At 34.6% G+C, this 24,915-nt stretch overlaps 2 protein-coding genes across 10 annotated transcripts in view; both read left to right on the top strand.

The window, feature by feature from the left end:
* The window catches only part of LOC113494329, a 96,842-nt gene extending 95,260 nt beyond the window's left edge, over positions 1-1,582 (top strand). For all 8 annotated transcript variants that reach the window (XM_026872630.1, XM_026872628.1, XM_026872624.1 and 5 more), the window contains one exon: positions 91-1,582. In XM_026872630.1, the coding sequence (XP_026728431.1) occupies positions 91-283 (193 nt within the window). In that variant the 3' untranslated portion in view covers positions 284-1,582. The remainder of the gene's footprint in view (positions 1-90) is intronic.
* A 12,240-nt stretch (positions 1,583-13,822) lies between these two features.
* The window catches only part of LOC113494325 (sodium- and chloride-dependent transporter XTRP3), a 46,705-nt gene continuing 35,612 nt past the window's right edge, over positions 13,823-24,915 (top strand). For both annotated transcript variants that reach the window (XM_026872620.1, XM_026872621.1), the window contains exons 1-2: positions 13,823-14,190; positions 24,120-24,843. In XM_026872620.1, coding sequence (XP_026728421.1) covers positions 24,582-24,843 — 262 coding nt within the window. In that variant the 5' untranslated portion in view covers positions 13,823-14,190; positions 24,120-24,581. The remainder of the gene's footprint in view (positions 14,191-24,119; positions 24,844-24,915) is intronic.

The following is a 24,915-nucleotide window of genomic DNA, read 5'->3' as shown; positions in this document are numbered from 1 at the left end:
ACATTAGTTTTTTTTTTCAAAACACTTCCCAAACTATCATTCGTACATCAGGCTAAAACGAAGACTCAAAAAGCTAATTCTTATTTTCAGATTCCTCGGTATGAACACAGTGAGCGCGTACCAGCGTGCCAAGGTCTCGTCCCTGCGCATCCTGACGGAGCCGCTCACCGAGATCACGGGCCACAGCGACCAAGGCCAGCTGTCCACCATCAGCAAGACGGTGACCGTAGAGATAGCCTCCAAGGCAGTCCTCGAACGAGCCCTCAAAGGCGACGTCAAGTAAAACCAGTAACGAAGTAACAGTTATTTACGTCAGTACAAACGCAGTGATCAGTTTTGTGATACAGTGATCGTGTTACGGACTTAATTTATTCTCGTGATAACTCGATGTGAACTAAGAACTTTGTCAGTTAAGACTTTGCCCGAAAAAACTACTCCTGAAAGGGAAAATGTTGGCCCCCCTGAGCGGGAAAATGTTGGCCACCCCTGAAGAGTGGTGTACTGACTATTAAATCGAGTGGAAGTGACTTTATCGATTAATCGACTAAATACTTTGTATGAAATCGATTATTTTATTTTATGCCCACCTGCTATGGGTGGGGGATTTATTCCAAACTTAAATTTGCCTTATTTTCTTTGTATTTAAATGTGACTGTTTTTAAGCCTAAACTATGTAAAGCTATTTTAATATTCTAAATTATTCTGAGGACATTAAGACAGTGGAAATGATTGTAGGAAAGTAGAGTCAGCTTAGAAACATGATGAGGTTGAAATACGTATGTATAAGCTACACGACATGACGACACATATAGTCAATAAACATAATGATGATAATGATAATGATACTTTCGTGACCACCTTTTTTCAAAGTAATTTCAACCGACATAAAATTTGCAACCTACCACACGCAAGTACAGAAATGGATTAAAAAATGTATCATTAGCCATGCAGAAACCGAGAGGTTACAATTTATACCAGTCTATAAATGACCCACTGTTGGGCAAAGGCCTCCTAACTACGGATTGACCATTCCAGATTATCAAAATAATATCAATCTTCAAGATGTCTGCCGTGTCGTGTAAATAGATCATTTATGTCCATTCCCTTACATTATGATATACGTATTTATATTATTTCAGTTTCGTGAGAAGTACTTCCATTTTAGGTTAGTTTTACTACTGGTGATATATTTTAGTTGTCAATGTGTGTATTTTGTTTGGCTCCGAAAATTACCAGCATTTGTTTTTTTCTTAAGTATTAGGCTTTAGTCGGTGCGACTAAGCCGAAAATATTCCTTTTTTTCCTTTGCTGGGCAAAGGCATGCAACAAAAAATATTTTTTTTATTTCTAAATATTTAAAAAATAAAATACTCACACTGGCAAATTCCGGAGTATTTTTCACGAAACTAAATTGTATATATCGATAAATAACTATAGTTTTGAACGTAGGAAGTAGAAGAGGCTATGGCGGGAGTTCCTAACCGCTGCGTGTTGTGATATATTAAAACAGCGGTTTTTGCCTGATTTATACGAAAATCCTTATTAAAAACATAAAAATTGCAAATAAATATAAATATCTAACCCTTTTTGTTTTATTTTGATTGGCTGTTCCATTATTTTTAGTTCGTTTTTTTTTTAAGAAGCTATCTTTTTTTTTAAGTTTCTACTTTACTTTACTTTTCTTTTATTTTAAACAAGAAATATATTTTGCTTAACTTAGTAAATAGGTATAAATAATCATAAAAATCATTCAATCGTAATTATGTTATTATTTTAGTATAGCTCACTGTATTGCTAGAATTCTTATGAAATAGTTAAAAATTGTATTTACCTTACCGAATAATATATTTATAAAAGTAAATGAATGTTGTCAGTGCCAAAGAAATGTATGTAGAGTGTTAATTTATCATGGATTCAAATTTGTTTACAAGGAAAACGATCCTAAAGTATTAAAGTTTATCAAGTTTGCCGTTATAGAAGAAAAATTGCGCACTAGGCGGGGCATCTCCACGAACCCCTGCGTCTGTAGGGGAGGAAGCGGGAAGCGTCAGACTCCTACTGACTGAACCTCAACCGCTATGTAACGTCTCCCATTTGGTCGGGCCACATGGCCGTCAGTGCTAGAAATGGAAAATACCAATTTGAAGTCTTGAGTTACCTTTTAATATTGTAATTTTATCTATACTTATACCTACTCTATTTGGCAAAGTACTTTCTGAAAAGAAAGATATGACTTTACACACATTTAAGAAAAAAAACATTTTCCGTAACTTTTTCATTTGACTTCTTCGCTATTGTTTTATTAATTTGATTTTGAGTGACTTTAGTTAATACTTTAACAAAATATGGAAAAATTACATTAAGACACAAAATAATTTAACTTAAAGTGAATTGGTAGTTACCTATACAAATGAAGTACCTATATTAACACAATAAATTCCCAGTCTCCTTATTAAATAAATCAAATTCATAAATTCTAAAACAATTTACGAATAATCAAATGATTTTGTAACGGTATCGAATAAAGTAAGAAAAAAACAGTTGAAATCAAGAAGGATAATAGCACTCTACTTGACTGCAGTAAAATATAAAGAAATGGGTTTTTATTTTTGACTTAAAAGACATATTTTCATATATTCTTACGTCACTTAAGGCCGATTTTTCAATCGCCAGATAACTTTATTCGACGAATATGTTTCACGTTTTGACAGCTTTTGCATAGAAAATATGTCAAACGGCCATATTTATTCCTCAGATAAAAGCTATCTGACTATTGAAAAATCGGGCCTTAATGATACACTGGTGTTAGTAAGTATAAATATTACAATATTATTTCGATGGCATTAGTGAAGTGTACCTATATCTCATGTCGCCATATTAAAATAAAACTGCTACAATACTAAGTATATAAATAATAATTACGATGTAAATAGTAACAGGTAAGTATAAATATTTAAACTAAATGTATTTTTCTAATATAATGCCAAAAAAAGTTCAAACTAGAATAAACAAAAATATTGAAATCGTTTCAATTATAGACGCGATCATATCTTTGTAAATATTTAAGTAATGTTTCAGAATTTTAGAGTTTGCCAAAATGTTGATAGTTTAGCTGAAATATTGTAGAGAATGTAATTAAAATATTGCGCTCCTAGTAATAGAAGAATCCATTGTTTTAGCCGACGTCTTTATTTTTAACAGCTTAATAAATGGTGTAGAAGACAAAGCTATGCTACCACTTTAAAAGCTTAATGTTACGTACCTAAAAATCGTATGTAGGTATATGAACGTAACTTGGATGAAAATACGCGAAATATATAGTTATTCCGAAATGAGATTGCTGAAAGCCCCTGCCTAGGTACGTAACACTTTTATGATTCGACCGAACTAATAAAATATGTGAATACTTACTTCCCAAGTTTTGCATTTACATCACGGCATAATAAACCTAAGCTTTTTTAATGTGAGGTCCATTTTACAAAAAATAACGAAAACATTTTTGCAATTTTGTAAAACATTTTAAGCAAGTAATTTAGTAGTCTTGGCAAAGCTATTAATAGATATAATATTTTAAGCAATTAATACAATCACAGTTTTAAAATATGTAAACAAAAGTGAAACCTAACCTCTAAATGTAGAAGCTTGAATTTTCGTCAATTATAATATTTCGCGCCATAGATTATATTTTTAAATATAGATTATCTATTTTGCTATTCTTTTAGTAAGTATGTAGATGGCTAAAAATTAGTGAACTTAAACTTCTAACTTATTCTATAGTTAATCTATTAATTAAGAATGATCCTTAATATTATTGAGATAATAAGTATCGTAATAATTAGTCGTTAATAAGTAATTAATCTATTAATAAAGACTTTTTTTGTTTATGCATTATAGTTTTAACAAACGTTATGTTATTTTTGTCTTATACATATAATATTATGTACCTTTCTCAATAGTATGCAGTTTAGTTATTCTTCAAACAGTTATTATTGTACGTTGACAATATTAGAGTATTTTATGTAAAATACAAACCTATTTATCATTTATTATGATCTCTTTCTCGACTTGTACACCGTTACATCCATTAAAGTGTATATTTAAGTTACATTGACCTAAAAGAATCGGCTATTGTAAATAATAAAAATAAGTTTCCAGTATTTCAATTATCTGGATGGTTGTCACATTAAAGTCAATATTTAAGAGTATTTAATGAAGTTTTATTTTAAACTAGCTGTTGCCCGCGACTTCGTCCCCGTGGGTAGAAGATATGTAAGTTATGATTTATACCTGCCCTGTTATTTTTTCACATTTTCCATTGTATCTTCGCTCCTGTTAGTCGCAGCGTGATGGTTTATAGCCTAAAGCCTTCCTCGATGAATGGTCTTTTCAACACAAAAATTCGAAGGTCCGAATTTTTCAATTTGGACCAGTAGTTTCTGAGATTAACGCGTTCAAACAAACAAACAATCAAACATGCAAACTCTTCAGCTTTATATATTCGTATAGAATAGATACCTACCTACCGTATAACTCAAATACTAATCGAAAAAGACAGTGGTTTTCAATAGGTTAAAACTGGCATAAAATTATAATATAATGATATGAAAAATATCTGAATGTCCCAGTTAGTCACTGTTCTTGTGGCATCCTCTCTCGGTTCTCCTAGCTCTACCTAGAATGTCTGGCTAGAGAAGCATCGCTAGAGCTATTTGCTCAGGGTGGAAGTGTCTTATGGTTTTACAAAGACGGAAGTAGCGCCGCCGGGTCTAATAGGTGTCGCACTTCTCGAGACCCCTAGACCTTTGCACTGGCGTCGCCCACCTTCTATCTTGGTGGTATCTTAGGAGGTTCATCTAGTGAGCGGCGAGTCACTGCCAGTTCATGTAGATACGTATTACCTAGACATAGTAAACATGTATTCTGACAAATCTTAGGACATGGCTTCATGGAAATCTTATAGTAAAAAAGGCAATTTCTATACACAGGTTACGCAATAGTTCGGCAGCCTTGGGATTTCTCATACCCTCATACCTATCTCCCGTAGAGCGAGGATATCTATCCTCGCTCTACGGGAGATCATCTGATGATGAGGGTAGTTATTAGGTACCTGCTTCTGGAAATCTAATATTAAATTACGAATCCGCCATATTTATCAAATTACAATTCAATCAACAAATTTTTCTCCTCTGTCAGAAGTCCATCCAAAAATTTTCTGTAAAAGATCGCTCTTGCCGTGCGTAGTAGCACTCTTTCTATTTCTTTTCGCTCAATCCTCTAGCCAACAAATTGTGCAATAAAGAATATTCTATCTATCTAACTAAAGTTAGCATATAAGTGTCTACAGATGTAGTCATGCATAGCCCCTGCAGGCTGGCACACGAGAGTTCGACTTGCATCGATTTCACCCATTTTTGGCGCAATGCCAATTTAATACTGCCCTCTCAAGGTCATGTCGCTCTTTTTTCGTGCCTAGCTTTAAGTTCTTAGTGTTTTCAATTCGCGAAAGAAAATTGAATGCCTACAATGACTGGTTTGATAAATATGTTCGTTCTTTTTTTTCTGGAAAATGGCATTTGACTTTGAGACAGTTTAAGGTCGATAAAAAAATAAAAGGCCAAAATATTTCAGCCTCAGATAAGATGGCTTGTTTTTTTTGCAAATATTTAAATTTATTTTGTGTTTTATATTAAAAATGTAGGCATTGATGAGTTTCAAATTTTGGCTACTTTAAGTCGTAGCCTTTCATTTGTATTTGATTTGTTATCCAACTTCAAATAGATACGCGTTTTCTCACTTTAAATAGATACTAAAACACAACTTAATACTCTTAAATTTCTGTCGGTATTACACGTGCAGTGTTAGAAAGAGCATTAAACTTAACGATGGCTTTTAATGTGTCTGACATTTCAGTATACAGCCAAAAATCCTATAAGTAGGTAGCTGTTAGCTGCCAAATCTGTAGGAATACTCGTGTCGCAATGACTTGGTATCTAAAATATTAGATACATGATAATATTTTTGAATGAGGTAGAATTTTTAAAAGTTTATGATACAAATTGACAAGATTACATGCTGAATCTTTCAGTTTTTGAAAGAAGAATATGGAAAACGTCTTTGAGTGGGATCTTATGGACGATTACAGAAAAAACTGTATTAAAACAGCTGCTCATTCTTAACAGAATAAAGAAATGCTGAAAAGAGTTGTCATTTTGTTGAGTGGATGGATATTTGCTACTCTTTTAAAATAAGAATTATTTAAGACTAGCTGTTGCCCGCGACTTCGTCCGCTTGGTAAGAAGATATAAGTTGCCCTATTTTTTCACATATTCCATTGTATCTTCGCTCCTATTAGTCGCAGCGTGATGGTTTATAGCCTAAAGCCTTTCTCGACGAATGGTCTATTCAACACAAAAAACATTATTCAATTTGGACCAGTAGCTCCTGAGATTAGCGCGTTCAAACAAACAAACAAACTCTTCAGCTTTATATAGATATAGATTAGTATAGATATAGATTAGTATAGATAAGAAATCAATTGCCGCTGGCAATAACTAAGTAGTGCTACATCATTCCCGGCAAAAAAACCACTTAATCAAAAATCGACAACTATTTTCTTGTACGTGTAAAGTTCTGCAAAAAACAGCTCTGCTTTGTATACGTTAGGCATCAAGGCTCCGTCTTAAGCATTATGGCCGCTTGCCAAGTGGAAACAGAAGACGATTGCATTTTTCCATCATCTACAAATTACATGACCTTCAACTACTTTGAATAGATTTTTTTTCTTTATGGAGTTGAGTTAATAGGTTCATTTCTTTTGCCAGAATTCCTGCCCCTTTAGCCAAGAGACATTTTTAAAACGGTTTACGTCGATAAAAAGCGCATGAATGAAGATGACATTTCGTCAATTAATCATGACATCGTAACCAATATGGTTGCAAACCACATATATGGCACGCTATGTTAAAAAAAAATAGTTTCATACATAATTACCTAATATTGAAATTCCATAAGCATTTTGTTCACGAAAATCAAAAGTTAAAACTGCAGGAAATAATTGATAATTATTGCACGGATAGCCGTGTCGTTGAAGTACCATCCGAAACCCACTGAGCGCGATGTGTCGCGATTTCGATCCCCACTAGGACAAGTGTTTGTGTGATCCACGAATGCCTGTTCTGAGTCGGTGTCTTTGTGCACATGATTTGTATGTATGTAAAACCGCCGCGATACAATTATCAAATTCCTTGTTGCAGAAGTCGTTCTCTTTTGGTAAAGTCTTGTGTAAAAGAATACTTAACACATTGAGAAGAACATTCATTAATTGACCATCTTCAAGGCGAGCGTGGGCTGGTGTCCAGTCTACACCTCGGAAGGTTGTGCCCTTTGACTCCGCCTGTTCTAATTCCATTACTGATTACGTCACCGCTTCTAATTCCGACATGCACAATTGTAGCGTGTAATATTCATAGCGTTACGTCATGATGATAATTATTAGACTTGATTCGGATTCTGCAACATGACTGGATCTTTGTATTTGGGTTTTAAGATATGTTTTGCTATATTTTAATAGTTAATATCGTGAGAATGATTTATTATTAAATGATCCAACGGATCCAATTCAACATGCTGAGCGTCAGATCATGATTAAGGACTCCGGTTGGGTCCTTAATGGTCCATAACCATCCGGTTGGGTCCGAAACTAGTCGGGTCTAAAACGAGCCGATAAATACGCGTGAGTGAACTGTTGGATCATTTAATAATGTATTGCTATATTTTTGGGTGTTCGGACTTCGTCTATTTCTTTGTCTGGGAGCTATGGTTTTTATTCTGCTTCTTGTGCACTGAAAAATAAACATAAATTTGAGGGTGAGTTTCCACAAATTTAGGTGTATGGCGTGATGTCCTATTTGTATATATTTACTTGCTTAGATATTTATTTAGTTCCAAGACACCCATTGATTGAACTATTTATTAAAATACATACACATTATAAATATGATGGATATCATCGCACTATATGCCTCCTAAAAACTTCCATTTACAATAAGCTTTCAACTAAAAATATTCACGGTAAGCATATCTCGATAAAGAAATTAACCCTTAGTAACTTAATCCAAACAGTTTACGGAAAGAGACTCATAAATATGCAAGAGGGACGTCAAAGTTCCCATGGTGAAACAAGCAGGTTAAACAGAAGGTCTAATTCAATCATTGAACTTTATTCACTCTTATTTCTTAGACACGTTTGAAGAAAATCGGTTCAGCCGTTAAAAAAGGTGTGTTGGTATTCGGCAGAAGAATCGCATGCCTGCATGTTTACTCTAATGGGAACAGCAATCATCAGCCTAGCCTTTTCCCAACTATGTTGCGGTCGGCTCCCAGTCTAACCAGATTCAGCTAAGTACCAGTGTTTTACAAGGAGCGACTGCCTATCTGACCTCCTCAACCCAGTTACTTGGGCAACACGACACCCCTTAGTTAGACTGGTTGACAGACTTTCAAGCTTCTGCCTACCTGTAACGACTGTTAAAGATGTATGAATAACAGCCGGGACCCACAATTTAACGTGCCTTTTGAAACACGGAGAAATGGGAAAAACAACCAATACAATGAATTTCCAAACATTGGATTGGCAAAATTCTAAGGAGAATATTGTGTCAAAATGTATCCAATTGCCATACATCCATCGGCCTCTTTAAACAGTGAAATTGGGTCACTAGTCTTCTCCAGTTGAAGTAGTACACAGGACAAATACTCCTTGTTTTTAATTTAAAGTTTTGAATTTGTCCGTCATTTGTTATAGGCCCATAAAATAACATTGAATGACTGATTGCACTAGTATTATTGTTCCATCTTCATAATTTGAAGTAAACATAGGTTATGAGGTGACGAGAGATTCGCGTTAACATATTCATGAGCTGATAGTATCTCCTGTTGTTGTGGAGACATGTCACACGTCAGATTGAACGGTGTTTCAATTTGTTGTTATTGTGTAGGTTGTTAAATGTGGTTTACGTATAGCATCCGGTGAATCATGGCCTATTATGGTCTATTCAAAAATATATTGTATCAATAGTCAATAAAAATAAATGGAATTTACAAAATTTATACTGTTGCCAGCTTATCCTTTTAAGTAAGTTTGGTAAGGCGGGGGAATCCGCATGGCCACCCACTCCCTCGGGGGACGAAACTGACTAAACCTGAACCGCGCCGTGCTACGTCATCCGCGTTTTTGTATAGCAATGCGTTGTACCCTGGCGGCACCTGTTTAACCAGTGGAAATCCTCATGGACTTTTTCCACACCGGGGAAAGCAGACAGGTATGAGAAACTACAACTACCAGAATGTTTCATTCTTACCTAGTATCTGAGAACACGGGAACGAAATCCAAACTACCACAGATTTATAGGTTATTTTCGTGTCTATATTGCACTTCCATTTGTTAATCGAGAGAAAAGGGACCCCATCACCACCTCCGTTGTCTGAGCGAGACGAGGCCACTATTGAGCGTCAATATTATAATCAGAAACTAGCTATCCCGGCGAACTACGTAGATACCTACCGCCTAGCAGTTAATAATAACAATGCAGACAAAAAGGCAATTGTTTTTTTGCACCTGTTTCTTATTTTCTCACCGTTTAAACCTTCCATGGATTAAAGCGAATATTTCAAGACTAAAATAAGCCAAATCGGTTCAGCCGTTCTTGAGTTTTAGCGAGACTAACGAACTCGTTTTTATATATAAAAAGAAGAAGAAAGAAGAAGATGACGAATTACTGATTTTGTAGGTACCTGCCCATAAAATTAATATGGTATCGAATAATGTACACATAAATATTTTTCTATAAATTGTAGGTTAGGTTCACAGTGCTACGAAGGTCTATGAAGATGGTTCACCTAGGTAAAGCACGGATTCAATCGTCAAAGTTAATATCTGGAAAATTTTACGTCGTCATAACATTTTCCGACTGTCCTTGAATTTATTTTCATGGCATGACAAAGTGTTTGGTATTTTTATAAGGAAAATAGCAACTGTGTTTTACGTACTAAGTAAAATAAAAATTATGATTTGATTACATAAGAAACATATTCAATAACTAATAACACTATTTTTTCCGAAACTTATTTTTTAACCCGGATTTAGACACGTACATAAAATCAGTGCCAAAAATAGTCTAGCTACCTAGATCAGACTTAACATTTAAACTTTAAAAACGTTTAATTCGATTTACGGAACCATAAACGCTTAAAACAAAATAAGCGTAATTATTTGGCAATTACAAAAGCACCTTGACATTGTACCTGGTACCTACCTCGGTATGGACGTTGAAATCCTATGACGCAAATTCACGAGAACCCATTATAGGCAGAATACCATTCATTGCACCAATTTAAAATACCACTTACAAATGTCAACCTTAAAACTGTATTTCTAAAGTCGAAATTTGCGTCCATGGCCATTTTCAGTTTTGCACCGCGGCTGAATGTGACCTAACCCTGCGAGGGTAGCCGAATAGACACGATGGTTGTCGAATGAAAACAAGATGGCGGGCTGTTTCCCGCGCATGCTCAACCCCTGTCTGAAGTGACGTCAGGCAGGCATAGGGATGGGGGTTGTTACAGCCCCTACGTTTATCGATATTTGCATATTACAAGGATGATTTTGTTAAAGCTTATTTTTAGGATTCCTTTATTAAGGATCCGCTGTGGCAGTGATGACGGATTTCTGTTGCCGCTATAGCTAATAAAAATGAAAATAAATGCTTGGAACTGTCGTAAATTTGATAGGTAGCCAATACTTTGTGTAAAGTTTCATTAACTTTAGCTTATTTGTAGTCGATCCAAAGAGTTGTTTATCCAACGATTCTTTAAAATTACTCTACGCTTAAAAGCAACCGTATGAAAATTCAGGTAACAATTTTTACCTCAAACCGATTCTTCAGATAGTTTTTTAGGTTTTTTATAGCGTTAAGCCAGCGTGTATCTAATAGGCCTTGTACAAGGCTAGGTTAAGGCAACTGACATAAGAAGAACTTCCTTACTGATAACTGGGGGTACATGGGCTTCTATTTACCTAAATTATGTAATACATAACATTATCTAGCAGATAATAGGCTATACTCACCGATCAATTTAAAGCGTGTCGTAGCGAATGTCAACGCTATTAATTAAGATAGTGATGAAATGCGTGCGTAAAAATAGCGCCCGTTGATGTATCTTTGTTTACTTAAGAGATACATGTTTACATTCATGAAATAAGTAAGGTTACTCTTTGCCAATAAATAAAACACGTGTTCCCACATTTTTAAACTGATTTCTATATACCTAATCAAATGGGTGACCCAGCAAACTTCGTTTTGCCATATAAAAATAGGGGTTGAGCGTAGAGACTTAAAAAACAGTCCAAAAAAGCAAACCGTCCTTAAATGGGGATGAAAAAATAGATTTTGATAGTAATTATCGTGAGAATTATTAATTATTAAATGATGTAACGATTTACTCACGCGTATTTATCGGGGTAGTTTCGGACTCAGAGACTTCGGAGTCCTTAATCATGAGCAGACGCGGCGAGATCGCGAGTCGAAGTCGATCGAGAGTTCAACTCGCGATCCCGCTACTCATTTAATAATGAAAAAATAGATGTTATCCATTTCTCAGACAAACCCAATATGCACAAAAAATCTCGGTTTCGGAGGCATTTCATTATATGAACGCGAAAAAACAATTTTATTAATTAGATTTCATGATATTCATGATACCACTTTTAAGTCTTTATGCAGCACAAAAATTTAAATTTGCAATAATTAAGTAAAATATTTTTGGTTAATTGAAAACGAATTGATTGACGTTTATACGTCATAGGCTTTTGTTTATTCTTTTTTGTAATAAAGGACAATGCTACGCAAATTACGTGAGTACGGGTTGAGTCGTTTTGAAATAACTCTTAACGGTTTCAAAACCACAATAACGCAATCTTGAACCTTGGAAACTCAGTTATTGTATGTAAAATTGCAATACATCTGTTTATTTAATTATTTTTGATCTCAACTGTAGGTGTAATGGTATATTTCAATGAAAGACGATTTGTAGAAAATGATCTTCCTAATAAAGTTTTTGTGTAATAAACGAATGCTTCTGGTAGTCTGGGTGTATTTGTGACTTTAGTGTTTGTAAAACTCGCCGCAATACAAGGATTTAATTCCTTAGTTGTTTATAAAAGAAGCGAGAATGATAACACTAAAACCATCCCTGTGTGAAGAGGTCTGTGCCCAGCAGTGGGACGTTGGACGTGGTGGAATACTTGCTTCTATGACTTGTGTATATCGAAGAACGGTGGGATTCACAGAGGCCACGTAAAATTGCACGAAAAAAAACCTATTGTAGATAGTTATTTTTTATTAAACCCATTAACACCACTCAAGAGTTGACTTGAAAGAAATTATTATTATTATTTATTATAAGTTATTACGCATGATTACTATTTAATTGCACTTAATTGACATTACACAATCCTAGAGTGTGTTCACTTTTAACCAAGATAAGGGATGAACTGAATATTTATTAAACATTGATAAAAAGATGAGCTAAGATTTAATTACTATTTATTTTTGTACGTTAACAAGTTTTGTTTTGAATGCTTACAATATTTTACAGTATTCAACAGCCAGTGTTGTGTTTTTTTGCTGTCAATAGCCTGATATTTTTGACATTATTATGATGTCTACGTTAAGATGAATTTTCATTTTGACAGCTGTGTTTGTGCATATTCGGCTACGTGTTTGCTTTTGTAAAATATGTAGTAATGGATCCGTTTAAAGGTCATCAATCCAGTTTAATTTATTTACGTCTTCACCCATGAGAGAAAACAATACTTGATTAATATTTCCAAGTTAAAACAATGGAATTATTATTATTGGCGGTTTTGATATGAATACAATTTTCTGTGTTATGTTCCATTGTTTATCCAATATTATTAGCTAAAATTCTTGACATAAAACCATTGAAAAACAACCAAGGGTTATTATTTTCATTTTGATAACTGAAGTATGTATCTATTTGTCTATGAACGACTAGAAACAAGTATTAGACTTCTACAGTGTTTTATATTTGTTTTTATGCATCAAAATATCGCATAGTTGTACAACACGAAAATTTACATCATTGTTTTTTTACGTGTTCTAACAATTTTAGTCATAAAAATACCTATCAAAAACCTTATAATCTGCCATTATTTTTGGCCAAATATTTTTTTCTAAACGCTTCTTTAGTAGAAAGGTAAGGTCGAGAGGTTTCCTTAACGAACAGCAATTACTAATTATAATTAAGATAATAATATGCATGAGGTCGCCGTATCAAAGGAACTACTGTTTTATAAATATAGTATCGGATAATTGCAGAATAACCAAGCCATTTATCATCAATACCAATAAATACAATTTATGTGTGTGTTTGTTAAGATTTTTTGAGTTTGAGCAGTTGTTTGCTCGATACATAAAACTAATTTTGTCTGTCTGTCGATAATCTTCATAACTGCTGCACCGTTTTCAATGAGCAAGACATTGATAGCTAGGTCTAAGCTAGAAAATTAGACTTAGAAATAATTGCTGCCTTTTATAAGGAGCTGGCGTTTTCTATTTAAATATATTTAACAGACACCAAAAAAAGAAGTTTTCAAAGAAAAAGAAACAGGTCTAATTCGATTTTAATAAAAACAGAAGAAACCGCGGCGCTAAGCAAGTGAGTATCAAAATATGATGCATTTGCAATTAACGTGAATGTGTGAATTCGACACAGATCATTAGGCACACTGACATACATATTTAAATAAACAATAAATAAAAGACACGAGCACAATGTCATTCGTAAACATACGTTATTTTTGTTCAAAACATTAGTTTTTACAAAAACAAACATGATGAAAAAAACAATAATAAAGTACTAATAAATAAAAAAAAGTGAAGTAATTATTCCAATTAAAATTACCTGGTTATATCGATAAATATCTAAATATATGTGTCGCGTCCCTAGTTCCTTACCGATGTCGGCAGTCGGTACAGCACGCCCGTCGCATAGGTGCGCGCGTCGCGAGACGAAAAATAATAATTCGAAAATATAGATTCAATAATTACACGTGATTTGACTATTTTGTTCAAATAAGGACGGTGATTAGTGATCCCAAGTTTATATTTCGTAAGTTTTCTATTTTATAGCCTGGACTTGTATTTACGTAAGTTTAATTGAATTAGAATTAATGTTTACGATTTTTTTTATACAATTGCCCTAATAATTAAAAGTACGGAAGTATAAATTAATATTAATATTATTACATATTCAAAATTGCAAAGTTATATTTTTATTTACCAATGTGAGATAAAAAAAATACCTACGCGATGATTTAATAAAAACGTTTGGTATTAATGAAGTATAACGAAGTAATTAATTATGATTAAATTAAAATTAAGAACGCTCACTTTTTAAAGCAACCCAAAAAAAATGTCGTTCCAAATTTGAACCCAAAAAAGAATGACGTAATGTTTTACAGAACGACTCATTGTGCAAAGGTCCATACAGCCAAGAAAAAGTATGTAATTTTAATAAATAAATAATATTGTTAACCCCACATGTTGCGAAGGTGTATTTATTGATTGCTTGCGGTGGGCGGAGCGCGGGGGATGCGCATAGGAGCCATGGGGAAGGTCAGGAGAGCTGGCTCACGTGAAAACTCCACGTGGCCCATGTTTATTTAATAAAAACCATTAATCAAAACTAACAGAAAAATTCCTTTGCCGAAATTTCACGTTTATTAAACTGTAACGTCTTGATTTAGTTACAATAGATTTTTTATTACAAATGAGTGTTGTTTAAATATAACCATTGAATATTCAAGTTCTTTGTTTCTTCAATGCTTATTTTCAATTTAAAAAAATAATAAAGTATAGAGAACAGTTTTTGCTCATAAGAGTTACATAAACAAATATAGTAAATAACAAAAAAAAATCTGTTAAATACATCCTTGACGGACGTTACAGGTAATTAGAAGCTAGAAATACAGACAACCTGTCTAAGTTAGGGGTATCGTGTTGTCTAGGTAACTGGGTTGAGGAGGTCAGATAGGCAGTCGCTCCTTGTAAAGCACTGATACTTAACTGAATCCAGTTAGACTGGAGGCCAACCCCAACATAGTTGGGAAAGGCCTAGGACGATAATAATTTGTAATCTCGAAATAACAGTCTAGAAAATATGAATTATCTGATATTTGATCTCATTTTTTGCGGCATCATTATATTCTGTAAAGATGTTTTCATCATCATCCACAGCCTTTATCCTCCCACTGCTGGGCATAGGCCTCCGCTTTCTCGTGCCAATTTCTACGGTCCTGTGCTAGCCTCATCCAGACTCGACCCGAGACCTTTATTACGTCGTCGACCCATCTTGCACGACGACCGACGCTTCTTTTGCCTTGTCTTGGCCACCATTCTGTCACCTCTCCCGTATTAAATCTACATCGGTTGATCTACATTTGAATGTAATAACAGTTTTAGAATAATATACCGTTTGTTTCACAAGGTATTCTAGTGCAGTTCTGGAATTTAACCCATAATAGTCAATAGGTGTTCTTTTAATAAATACTCTACACTGGTAGGTACATAGCTGAATCCGTTTGGATTGGAAGCCGACCCAACATAGTTGGGAAAAGGCTTATGAAATATTCTATTTCGCAAAAAGAGGTTGAATACCCGGATTCTGTATTTAAATGTGATAACAGTTTTTCTTAGAATGTTTTGTTTACAATTTGTTTCCTATTCACGTAACATTGAGATGAGGAATATTGCAAACAGTACAGCTAAGATTAGACTAACGATAGGGAAGTCTAAAAATACATATGACCTTCTTCTCCTTTTTAAAAAGCTGGTTGAAAATATTACAATCGCGGGGATAGAAAGCAGATAAAAAAATAAACTTTTTCCAAATGTTTATCCTTTACCATAAAATAATGTCGGTCTAGTTGCATCTATAACTCAATAAAAACAATCAAGTGCCAGTCGGGTTCGAGACACGTAGGATTCCGTACCACTTCCGTTTTTTTGTTTTTACTATTATAGAAAAACAAAATTTTAAAGAAAAAGCGGACACTCAAAGATTATATAAACCGTTATTTTTATAATTACTGTATTTATTGTAATAGCGACATAAAAAATTTCATCATTTGTGAAAATATTACGGCTGGCTTTAACGGTCAATGGGATACAGCCTGATGACAAACAGACGTACAGACGGATGGACATGGACTATAATAGTGTAACCCATAATCTTTGATTTGTTTGATTCATCTGCATCCTGGATACGAGAACGATTAACGATAAACAAATATTATTGTTTTTTATCTATACAGCTAAATAAATGTTTATTACACTTCATCTACTCACTGGGTACGAGCATTAGGCCAGTTGGCTTACTCAGCCTTTTCTCATAAAGAATACTTGCTAGAAAATGTCTTTTAAATCGCGTAGTTCAGCCATTTTAATAAGGAACACTTTATAGTAAATCTTAAGTTAATTTTGCAATCCATCTAATCCAGATTCGATCAATTTAGACTGCACGGAGAGTCGAGTAGGAGAGGTCACAACGCCAAACCCATTGTGCCGAGGTTTCAGTTCCGGCATAGGACAAGCATTTACGTGATCCACTAATGCTTGTCCTGAGTCTGCGTGTCTTTGTGCATGTGACTTGAATGTTTGTGAAGCCCGCGACACAAGGATCAAATTCCATTATCGTCCTTAAAAGTCCCTTTTTATAACCTCCGATGCAAAAACATGGGTTTTAGTTAAGTATTATGTTTCTGTCTGTCTGTCTCTGGCATCATAGTTCCCGATCGGATTGAGCTAGTTTCATTTGAGTTTTTTATGTATTACACTGAATTATGAGCGTGTTTTCTGAGACAAATGTTCAATAAAAATTGACTAGAGATTAGAGATCGCTTAAAGAGATACACCATCCAGAAACCACGTAACGATTTCAGAAGGTTTCTCCTAAAACTTCGCTTCAGGAAAATTCATAAACAGGAAAAGGCTCTACGTTAACTAGCCAATCGTGGTTAAGTTAATAATGCTAAGAGGTCTTTACACTCTCTGAACCTTAGACCTTTAATTTTAAATGATACGAGAATCGATCGCCAATCGCAATGGGTAACAAGACGCTATTACTAATGCAAGCATCTAACATGTACGTCCAGGTGGACACCTAGCTCCACACACTAGTATAGTAGGACTTATATTGGTGGAAGAGAGACAATTGTTTAGTGCTTTCTCGCTCCCACAACTGCAACTGTTGCTTTGAGAATTGGTAGTAGGCTGTGGCCGGTCAGTCATGTATTTTTAATGGAGTTTCTATTTCTATATGTCGGTCATTATATTCGATTAGGTCAAACTTTTAATTGTATTTTACAGTCGTTGTTGTATGCTATATGACGTTTGTCACTTTAAATCCAAAACGCAAATTATTAAGTCGAAACTTCTTAGAATTTGCCCTGCAAGATGCATAAGGAATTGCAACACACTGATGAAAAGCGAGAGACGTAGCACGGCGGTTCAGATTTGGTCAGTAAGAGTCTGACACTACCCATTTCCTTCCCCATGAGGATGCCCCGCCAATGCTTTCGTGACTGAAAAATCTGATATTTTTTTGAAATTGGGACCCCGGTCATTCGATACAAAATGTAATTTCCATACATTTCAGGGATAACCAAATATTAAGGAATTTTATTTGTAGGACAGTCAAATTTCCACCAGCGTAGTAGCAAATGGCCGCAATCGTATTATTCTCACTCCCAGAAAATGATTATATATTTCTCACACCGAATCATGTAATGTAATCGTGGATGTATGTATGTTACATCTTCACGACTAAACTGCTGAACTGATATCGATAAAGTTTCATCATGGTAAGATAGCTGACACCTTGGATTAACATAGATGCTTTTGTCTCCAACTTCTTTTATCTATCTACAATATCTGACATTGCTGGAACAGGCTAAGGTAAAGCCATAACCGACAACCAGGCGGGTGAAACCGCGGGTAAAAGCTAATTATTTTTCTAACTTAAATATTATGTTCTTGGAACTCATTAAATAATAAAAGTATTTCTTGAAAATAAATAATTGGAGTCGTATCGCGGGTGGTACGACTCCGTGATTAATGCTATTGCATGTTGCATCCACAGTACTAGCTGAAAAACTTTTATCTTTATACATCGCGAAATTTTGCTTGTGCGACTTATTTTGCATATAATAATTCATTTTTTTATATAAAGAGCAAACACTTATCCAATACTAGTTGTTACCCGCAGGCCCGCCCGTTACAAATAGAAAATGATCCTACGGGAACATAAAAACCATCCTATACGCTAATCCTGGTTGTAAATTATCAGTGTACCAAGTTTTGTCTAAATCCGTTCAGTGGTTTTTGCGTGAAAAAGGAACACACATCCATACATACAAACTTTCGCGTGTATAATATTAGTAGGATGGTTGTTAAGTCGTGAATCTCCCTTTTAACTATTAAAAAACGATTATGAAAATTAGTTTTCCATCCTAAGATGAATCCATCGAAGTTTTGACAATTCAATTAAACGACTTTTTCGTGGGTTAAAAGAGCAGGAAATAATCATATATACCCAAACATTATTTTGAAGCAAAATAAATGAAAATAGAATTACATAACAGAAATAAAGCGTTTAACTACCAATATATCATTGAATTGCTGCTATTCTCATAAAAAAACCAGTTCCACATTTTGATGTTATATTATTGATTTAGAAACGTGACAATTCTTTACGGCATCGTCTTCCTATCATAGCGGCAAAAATATAACATTAAATTATAGTGATTCTGTTTTCTTTTTTCATCAAAAGGCAGGCATTATTAAAAGCACAGGAAAGGCCAAGTGGTTTAAGCTTCTTAGTACCTAACGAAGTGAAAAAGAAGTTTATTTATGTTTAAATGTCAGAGTATTTATGTATCGATCGATGTTATTTCTTTCGTTAAAATGTCTTGAAAGTATGTAACAGTCACAAGGTTTTTTTAAGTTTTAGTCAGCAAAACAGACTATATCGGGGTATTTGTGATTCAAAAATTGCATTTGGAAAACTATACGTTTACCTTCGCAATAAACATAATTAATTAATAATTTGTAGTGTTTCAATTAAGATAGTACGTATTAAATTTGAAGTAGATTCTGTTTGCGCTTCAATTTATCTATACCTACTCTATACTCTATACTTCTATACTAATGTTTGTTTGTTTGTTTGATTGTTTGTTTGTTTGAACGCGCTAATCTCAGGAACTACTGGTTCAAATTGAAAAAATATTTTTGTGTTCAATAGACCATTCATCGAGGAAGGTTATAGACTATATAACTGCAACTAATAGGAGCCAAGATACAATGGAAAATGTGGCAAAAACGGGAAAAAAATATTAATCTTCGAGGGTTTTCGTTCAAAAAATCAAAAACTTATATCTTCTAACCACGCGGACGAAGTCGCGGGCAACAGCTAGTATTAAATACTTATACATTTTCTTGCCATAATTAAGTGTTCTGTTGTTAATCTACATAAAATGTACATTTTGGAACCGCACAACTAACTACAGTCATTTATTTTAACATCAGAAGTGCACTAAAACGGCAATCTTAAAATAAAAACACTATTGATTTTAGCTATGCTGATCATATTTCCATTCATTCATCGGCCATTATAAATAGCAGAATCGGGGCCCAGTGCTTGGAAGCAGATTGAATCAATGACCAATACCTCATTGTTGGTCAACTCATTACTTATTCAAGCTGATCCATTTTGCCCAACACCTAACAAACAATAAAAACCGTGTTCGTGAATGTTTCTTTAATGTATTTTCGTATTTATTACGTGGGTTTAGGGTCCTAAATCCCGTTGAGCCCTGATCGTTCCCGATTTTCATTAGAAGCACGTATAACAAACAACTTTATCTTCTTCCGATAATTTTCGTTTATTGTCTCCTGTGAGCGGGCTTTCGTAAGCTTTGCTTTAATGGTGATCAATACAATGTTTATGCTGCAAAAAAGGTTATATAACACAAATGTTACATTTTTTCTTTAATCATCGACCTAGCCTTTTCCCAACTATGTTGTGGTCGGCTTCCAGTCTAATCGGTTTCAGCTGAGTACCAGTGTTTTACAAGGAGCGACTGCCTACCTGACCTCCACAACCCAGTTACCTGGGCAACACGATACCCCTTGGTTAGACTGGTTGCCAGACCTTTTAAGCTTCTAAGATGTATGGATAACAGCGGGGACCCACAATTTAACGTGCCTTCCGAAACACGGAGGAACTCGTTATGACAAAGATGGTCACCCATCTACGGATTAACCGCGTCAAGCATAGCTTAACCTGTGATCGACTCACTTATGCGGTTATAAAATAGCCACGAGCTCCTCTACTTTTTTTTCTTTAATATGATATAATTATGTAGGTATAACTTGGGCTACAATTTTCAATTTATCTAATGGACCTGTCAATAACTGTCCGTAATTCAATTCTAGCTAAGCGTTAGATTTTATTTAACACTTAACATTTTATATTAACAAGTCGGCAACTTTTTCTTGTAAAGAAAATTTTATTTCGAAGAATCTTTCAGATTTGTCGATCTATAAAAGTCACAAGATTCAAAATTTTACTCAGTGTGTGTATTCTCTAAGATGGTCAAGTTATATGTCCCCATATCAAATATATTTTACAATAGAGATTTATAATAGCGACCAACTTAATACGTTTTAATACAAACAACGAAAAAAATATAAAATACCGATGTACATAACTTCTACTCAATTTTAAAGCCTAAACATTAATTCTTACTCAAAATCTTTTCAAAAAAATATCAATAAAGTTCAATTTTAAGATGGCGCGTCAGGAAAAACAGTCATCTAGCTGAGAGCTCAGTTTGAGCTGTCAAATACAATGGCGGTCAGTGGGTCGGCACTGATCAATATCTATACAGCCAATGCTGAAACCGAATTGATACTGACATGATGGAATTGAATTTTTATTGGAATAATAGAGGGTTTCCTTCGTCATACTTTTTTATTTTCTTGACAGGTTGACAATAGGGATGATCACAATTTTTTTTGCAGTGTCCGTGTTGTAGGTGTTTGTATAATAATGGATACGTATTTTTTAGTTTGTCCCGTAAACATAAATTGACCAAATTACAGTGAATGAAACTTACGCGTGACGTCACGATTGAGTATAAATTTTACTCTATCGTTACGTCACAAGCCCCCTCTCCTAAACTTTAAAGCAGTTAATCTTTGTCAATTCTAGGTTTTCTGAAAAAGGAAAAAATACGTGTCTCCTACTTTTCAATTATCTAACTGAGGGACTAATGAGATTTTTTATTTTTATACCCAGTCATCATCCCTATTGTTTTTGCATGTTAGTTGATAAACCGTACTTTCCTATTTACCTACTTAGATAGCTTTGCTGATATTGAATAGAATTTAATTGGGTATTATGTTGTTAGGGTCCGTATGCACGGACGGCAGAAAATGCCCAAAATTTCGCCCTTAGGAGTCATGCTGTCTTATTATTGTTTAGTGAAATGTTAACAGTCATATTAACATGATTTGATTTCTTGGATAGGAGAGTGGTTGGAGTCACCACGGGAAGCCCACTTGCACATCGTGACGCGAGTTCGAGCACTTCGAGCCTTGAGTAAGACAAGCTTTTGAGTGGCCCGTGAATGCTTGCCCCAAGTCTGCTTGTCTTTGTGCAAGTGACATGGATATTTGTGAAAAACCCCGCCATGCAAAGAATAAATTACTTAGTGTGGGAATATTTTTTTTAAGACAAAAAAACTGAGTAAAGTACCTCTTTTGCATAAGCTGTATTTCATTCGTTCATTGAGAACGCTGCTTAAATCTTAATTAGATAAAATCAGGCCTAATTAGCGTGACCCACTATCCCGGTACACAATAAACTGGAACTTGTAAATAACAATAAATTATAATTCGGCCAAGGCCATAATGTATAGCCATCGATTAATTAATTAATTAATTAACTAAAAGCTTTGCATTAACTGAATAGTTGGGGGAGTACTGATATATTAATAGAAAGTTTGTTACAAAGATACATCGGTATGGATAAAATGGGAAAACTGATAATATTACGATTTACAAGTTTCCCGGAAAATAAAACGTGTGTGTTTAAGATGAATAGTTAGGTGATATAGACAATATATTCTAGTTTTTATACCTACTTTTATAGCTCGAGATATTACAGCGTCTGTCATTACATTTATGTTCAATGTAAACTAGGTATTGCCCGCGGGCCCGCCTGCTACAAAAGCAAAATGATCTCACGGCTAAATTACATCGGGGAAAAATCAAAGTCCTTCTTCCTCCTCAGGGTTTGAACTCTGGTTGTAAAGTATGCGAGTACCAAATTTCGTCTAAATCCATTCAGTGGTTTTTGCGTGAAATAGGAACAGACATCCATAAATCGCGTTTATATTTAGTATAGCTGTTGCCCGCGACTTCGTCCCCGTGGGTAGAAGATATAAGTTATGATTTATACCAGCCCTGTTTTTTTTACATTTTCCATTATTGCATCTTCGCTCCTATTTGTCGCAGCGTGATAGTTTATAGCCTAAAGCCTTCCTCGATGAATGGTCTATTCAACACAAAAAGAATTTTTCAATTTGGACCAGCAGCAGTTCCTAAGATAAGCGCGTCCAAACAAACAAACAAACTCTTCAGCTTTATATATTAGTATAGATTAGTAGGATATTTGATAACTATTTAAACACCAACTATTGTTTACTCTGGATATAAATAAGATAACAACGAACGTATTTAAACTGCTATTAGCATTATCATCTCACCGAACAACATCGAGATTGCTCCAAAATTAAATTTCAATTCCACACAATTCAGCATCAGCATTTTCTGTGAACGCTAATGATTGTAGCAAAATCAGATCGGTCAGAGATGCTTTCTTATGCTCATGTAACTGAACTTTCAAATGTATGAAAATAACATTCAGTTTCGACAAATCATATAACTATTTTTCTTCGATAAATTTAAAAGTGATTCGATGAACGTATTTCCTTGTAAAAATCTCGCCGGTCTAGAGGGGTTGACCATTGAATGCCAAAAGCTTTCACCAACCAGTTTCATTTAAAATCGCAAACCTACATGCTAACACAATACATTATATTATTCTCTACTCACATATTCCTTTAGAAATCCTAACCCTTTGCATTTCTCCCCTTGCAACGGTTCGGAGGGTCCATCCCTTGTAGACCTTGACCCAGTTCGATTCAGGGTCCTATTACCACCCCATAAAGTAAAGACTGTTGATATTGTGGAAGCAGGACGGCGCTATACACAATGTAGAGCGACGTCTCTTTTTCTCATCTGCTGTAGAGTTGCTAGGAGACGTGGTGGTAGGCTCCCAGACTGCCTTTTGTCAGATCGAACCGGATTGTACCGGTATGAACTGGTAGATTTCCGATTATGAATGGTTCCTGATTTGTAATTACCATTGGACATACTTTTTTGTTTACGCTGATGATTAATAATATGTTTATTACAAAAATGAATCTACAGCTTCATTTTGTATTATTCTCCTACACTTAAACCACTTAATTGTATAGTAATTATTATTTGCAACGCCTAGAGAAACTGCAAAGAAATTTCCCTAATATATAATGCTCTCTCGGTCATTTCCAATTGAAATGTAGAGACAGATATATGTATGTGTAAGCTTATCACCTTGAATATGGCCGTTAACATTTTATATTTTACTATTTAAGTGGTTTCCCCACTTCTATTGCCCATAACATGGTTTTATTAAGCCTGTAGCTGGCCTCGATAAACGGACAACCCAAAACATAAAGGTCTTTCCAAATCTTACCACTAGTTCTTGAGATTACATTATTCAACCAAGCAAACGCTTCAGATTATTAAAGTAAAGGATTTTAGTTAAGATATAATATAAGTAGTATACAATAAGTGATAAATTAAGTTTGTAACTTATATAAGTTAATTTTATGACCTCTAATACTTATTACACTTTTTTCTTTGTTTCAGAGTTCAAATCATCAAGTTCCTGAATAATATTCTAAATCATGTCTAAACTAAAATAACGTCGCATTAGTTTAATAACAAAACAGTGTTCGCTATGTGGTATTTATACTGACGTTTAAAAAACCCACTCATATGCACAGAGAAACTGTGAACGTGTTCAGGGATTCACTAAAACTGAGACAAAAACTACTACAAAGAACAACAACTTATTTCAAAGTAGTCGAATTTGTGAAAAAAGACGCGATACGATACTTCACATATGATTACGAAATACATCAATAGCATAGTATGAACATATTCATAGGTAACCATTCAAATAATCTCGTTAAACTTAAATATTAAAGACAATAAACTAACAATTAATAATCTTAAGCTACTCGATTCTGAATTAAAAATCGACTAAAACAAAATAGTAATTAAAAAAAAACAAGAACTTTCAACTGTCAATTGAATTTGACGTTTAAAATGGCGGGAAAAGCTGAAGCTATTGGTCCGCGGAATGGGCATGAGTTGGCGCCTTTAAATGCTCGTGCTGAAGGGAGTGAGAGGCCTCATGGTGTCACCATCGTGCTGCAAGGGTCGCGAGGGTCCTTGCAACGGGAGGTTGCGGATGACGACAGAGCGGCGTGGTCGGGGAAACTCCAGTTTTTCCTCTCCATCATCGGGTATTCTGTGGGACTTGGAAATATCTGGCGGTTCCCGTATTTGTGCCAGCAGAACGGTGGAGGTGAGTTAATTAAATTCCTCTTAGGTATTTTAATTCCTCGTATTTAAGGTTCAAGATTCTTTCCTATTATTT

The sequence above is a fragment of the Trichoplusia ni genome, chromosome 5 (assembly GCF_003590095.1).
Source record: "Trichoplusia ni isolate ovarian cell line Hi5 chromosome 5, tn1, whole genome shotgun sequence".
NCBI classification, from domain to species: domain Eukaryota; kingdom Metazoa; phylum Arthropoda; class Insecta; order Lepidoptera; family Noctuidae; genus Trichoplusia; species Trichoplusia ni.
Note: the sequence above shows the minus strand (reverse complement) of the source record. Positions and strands in the feature narration are given on the sequence as shown.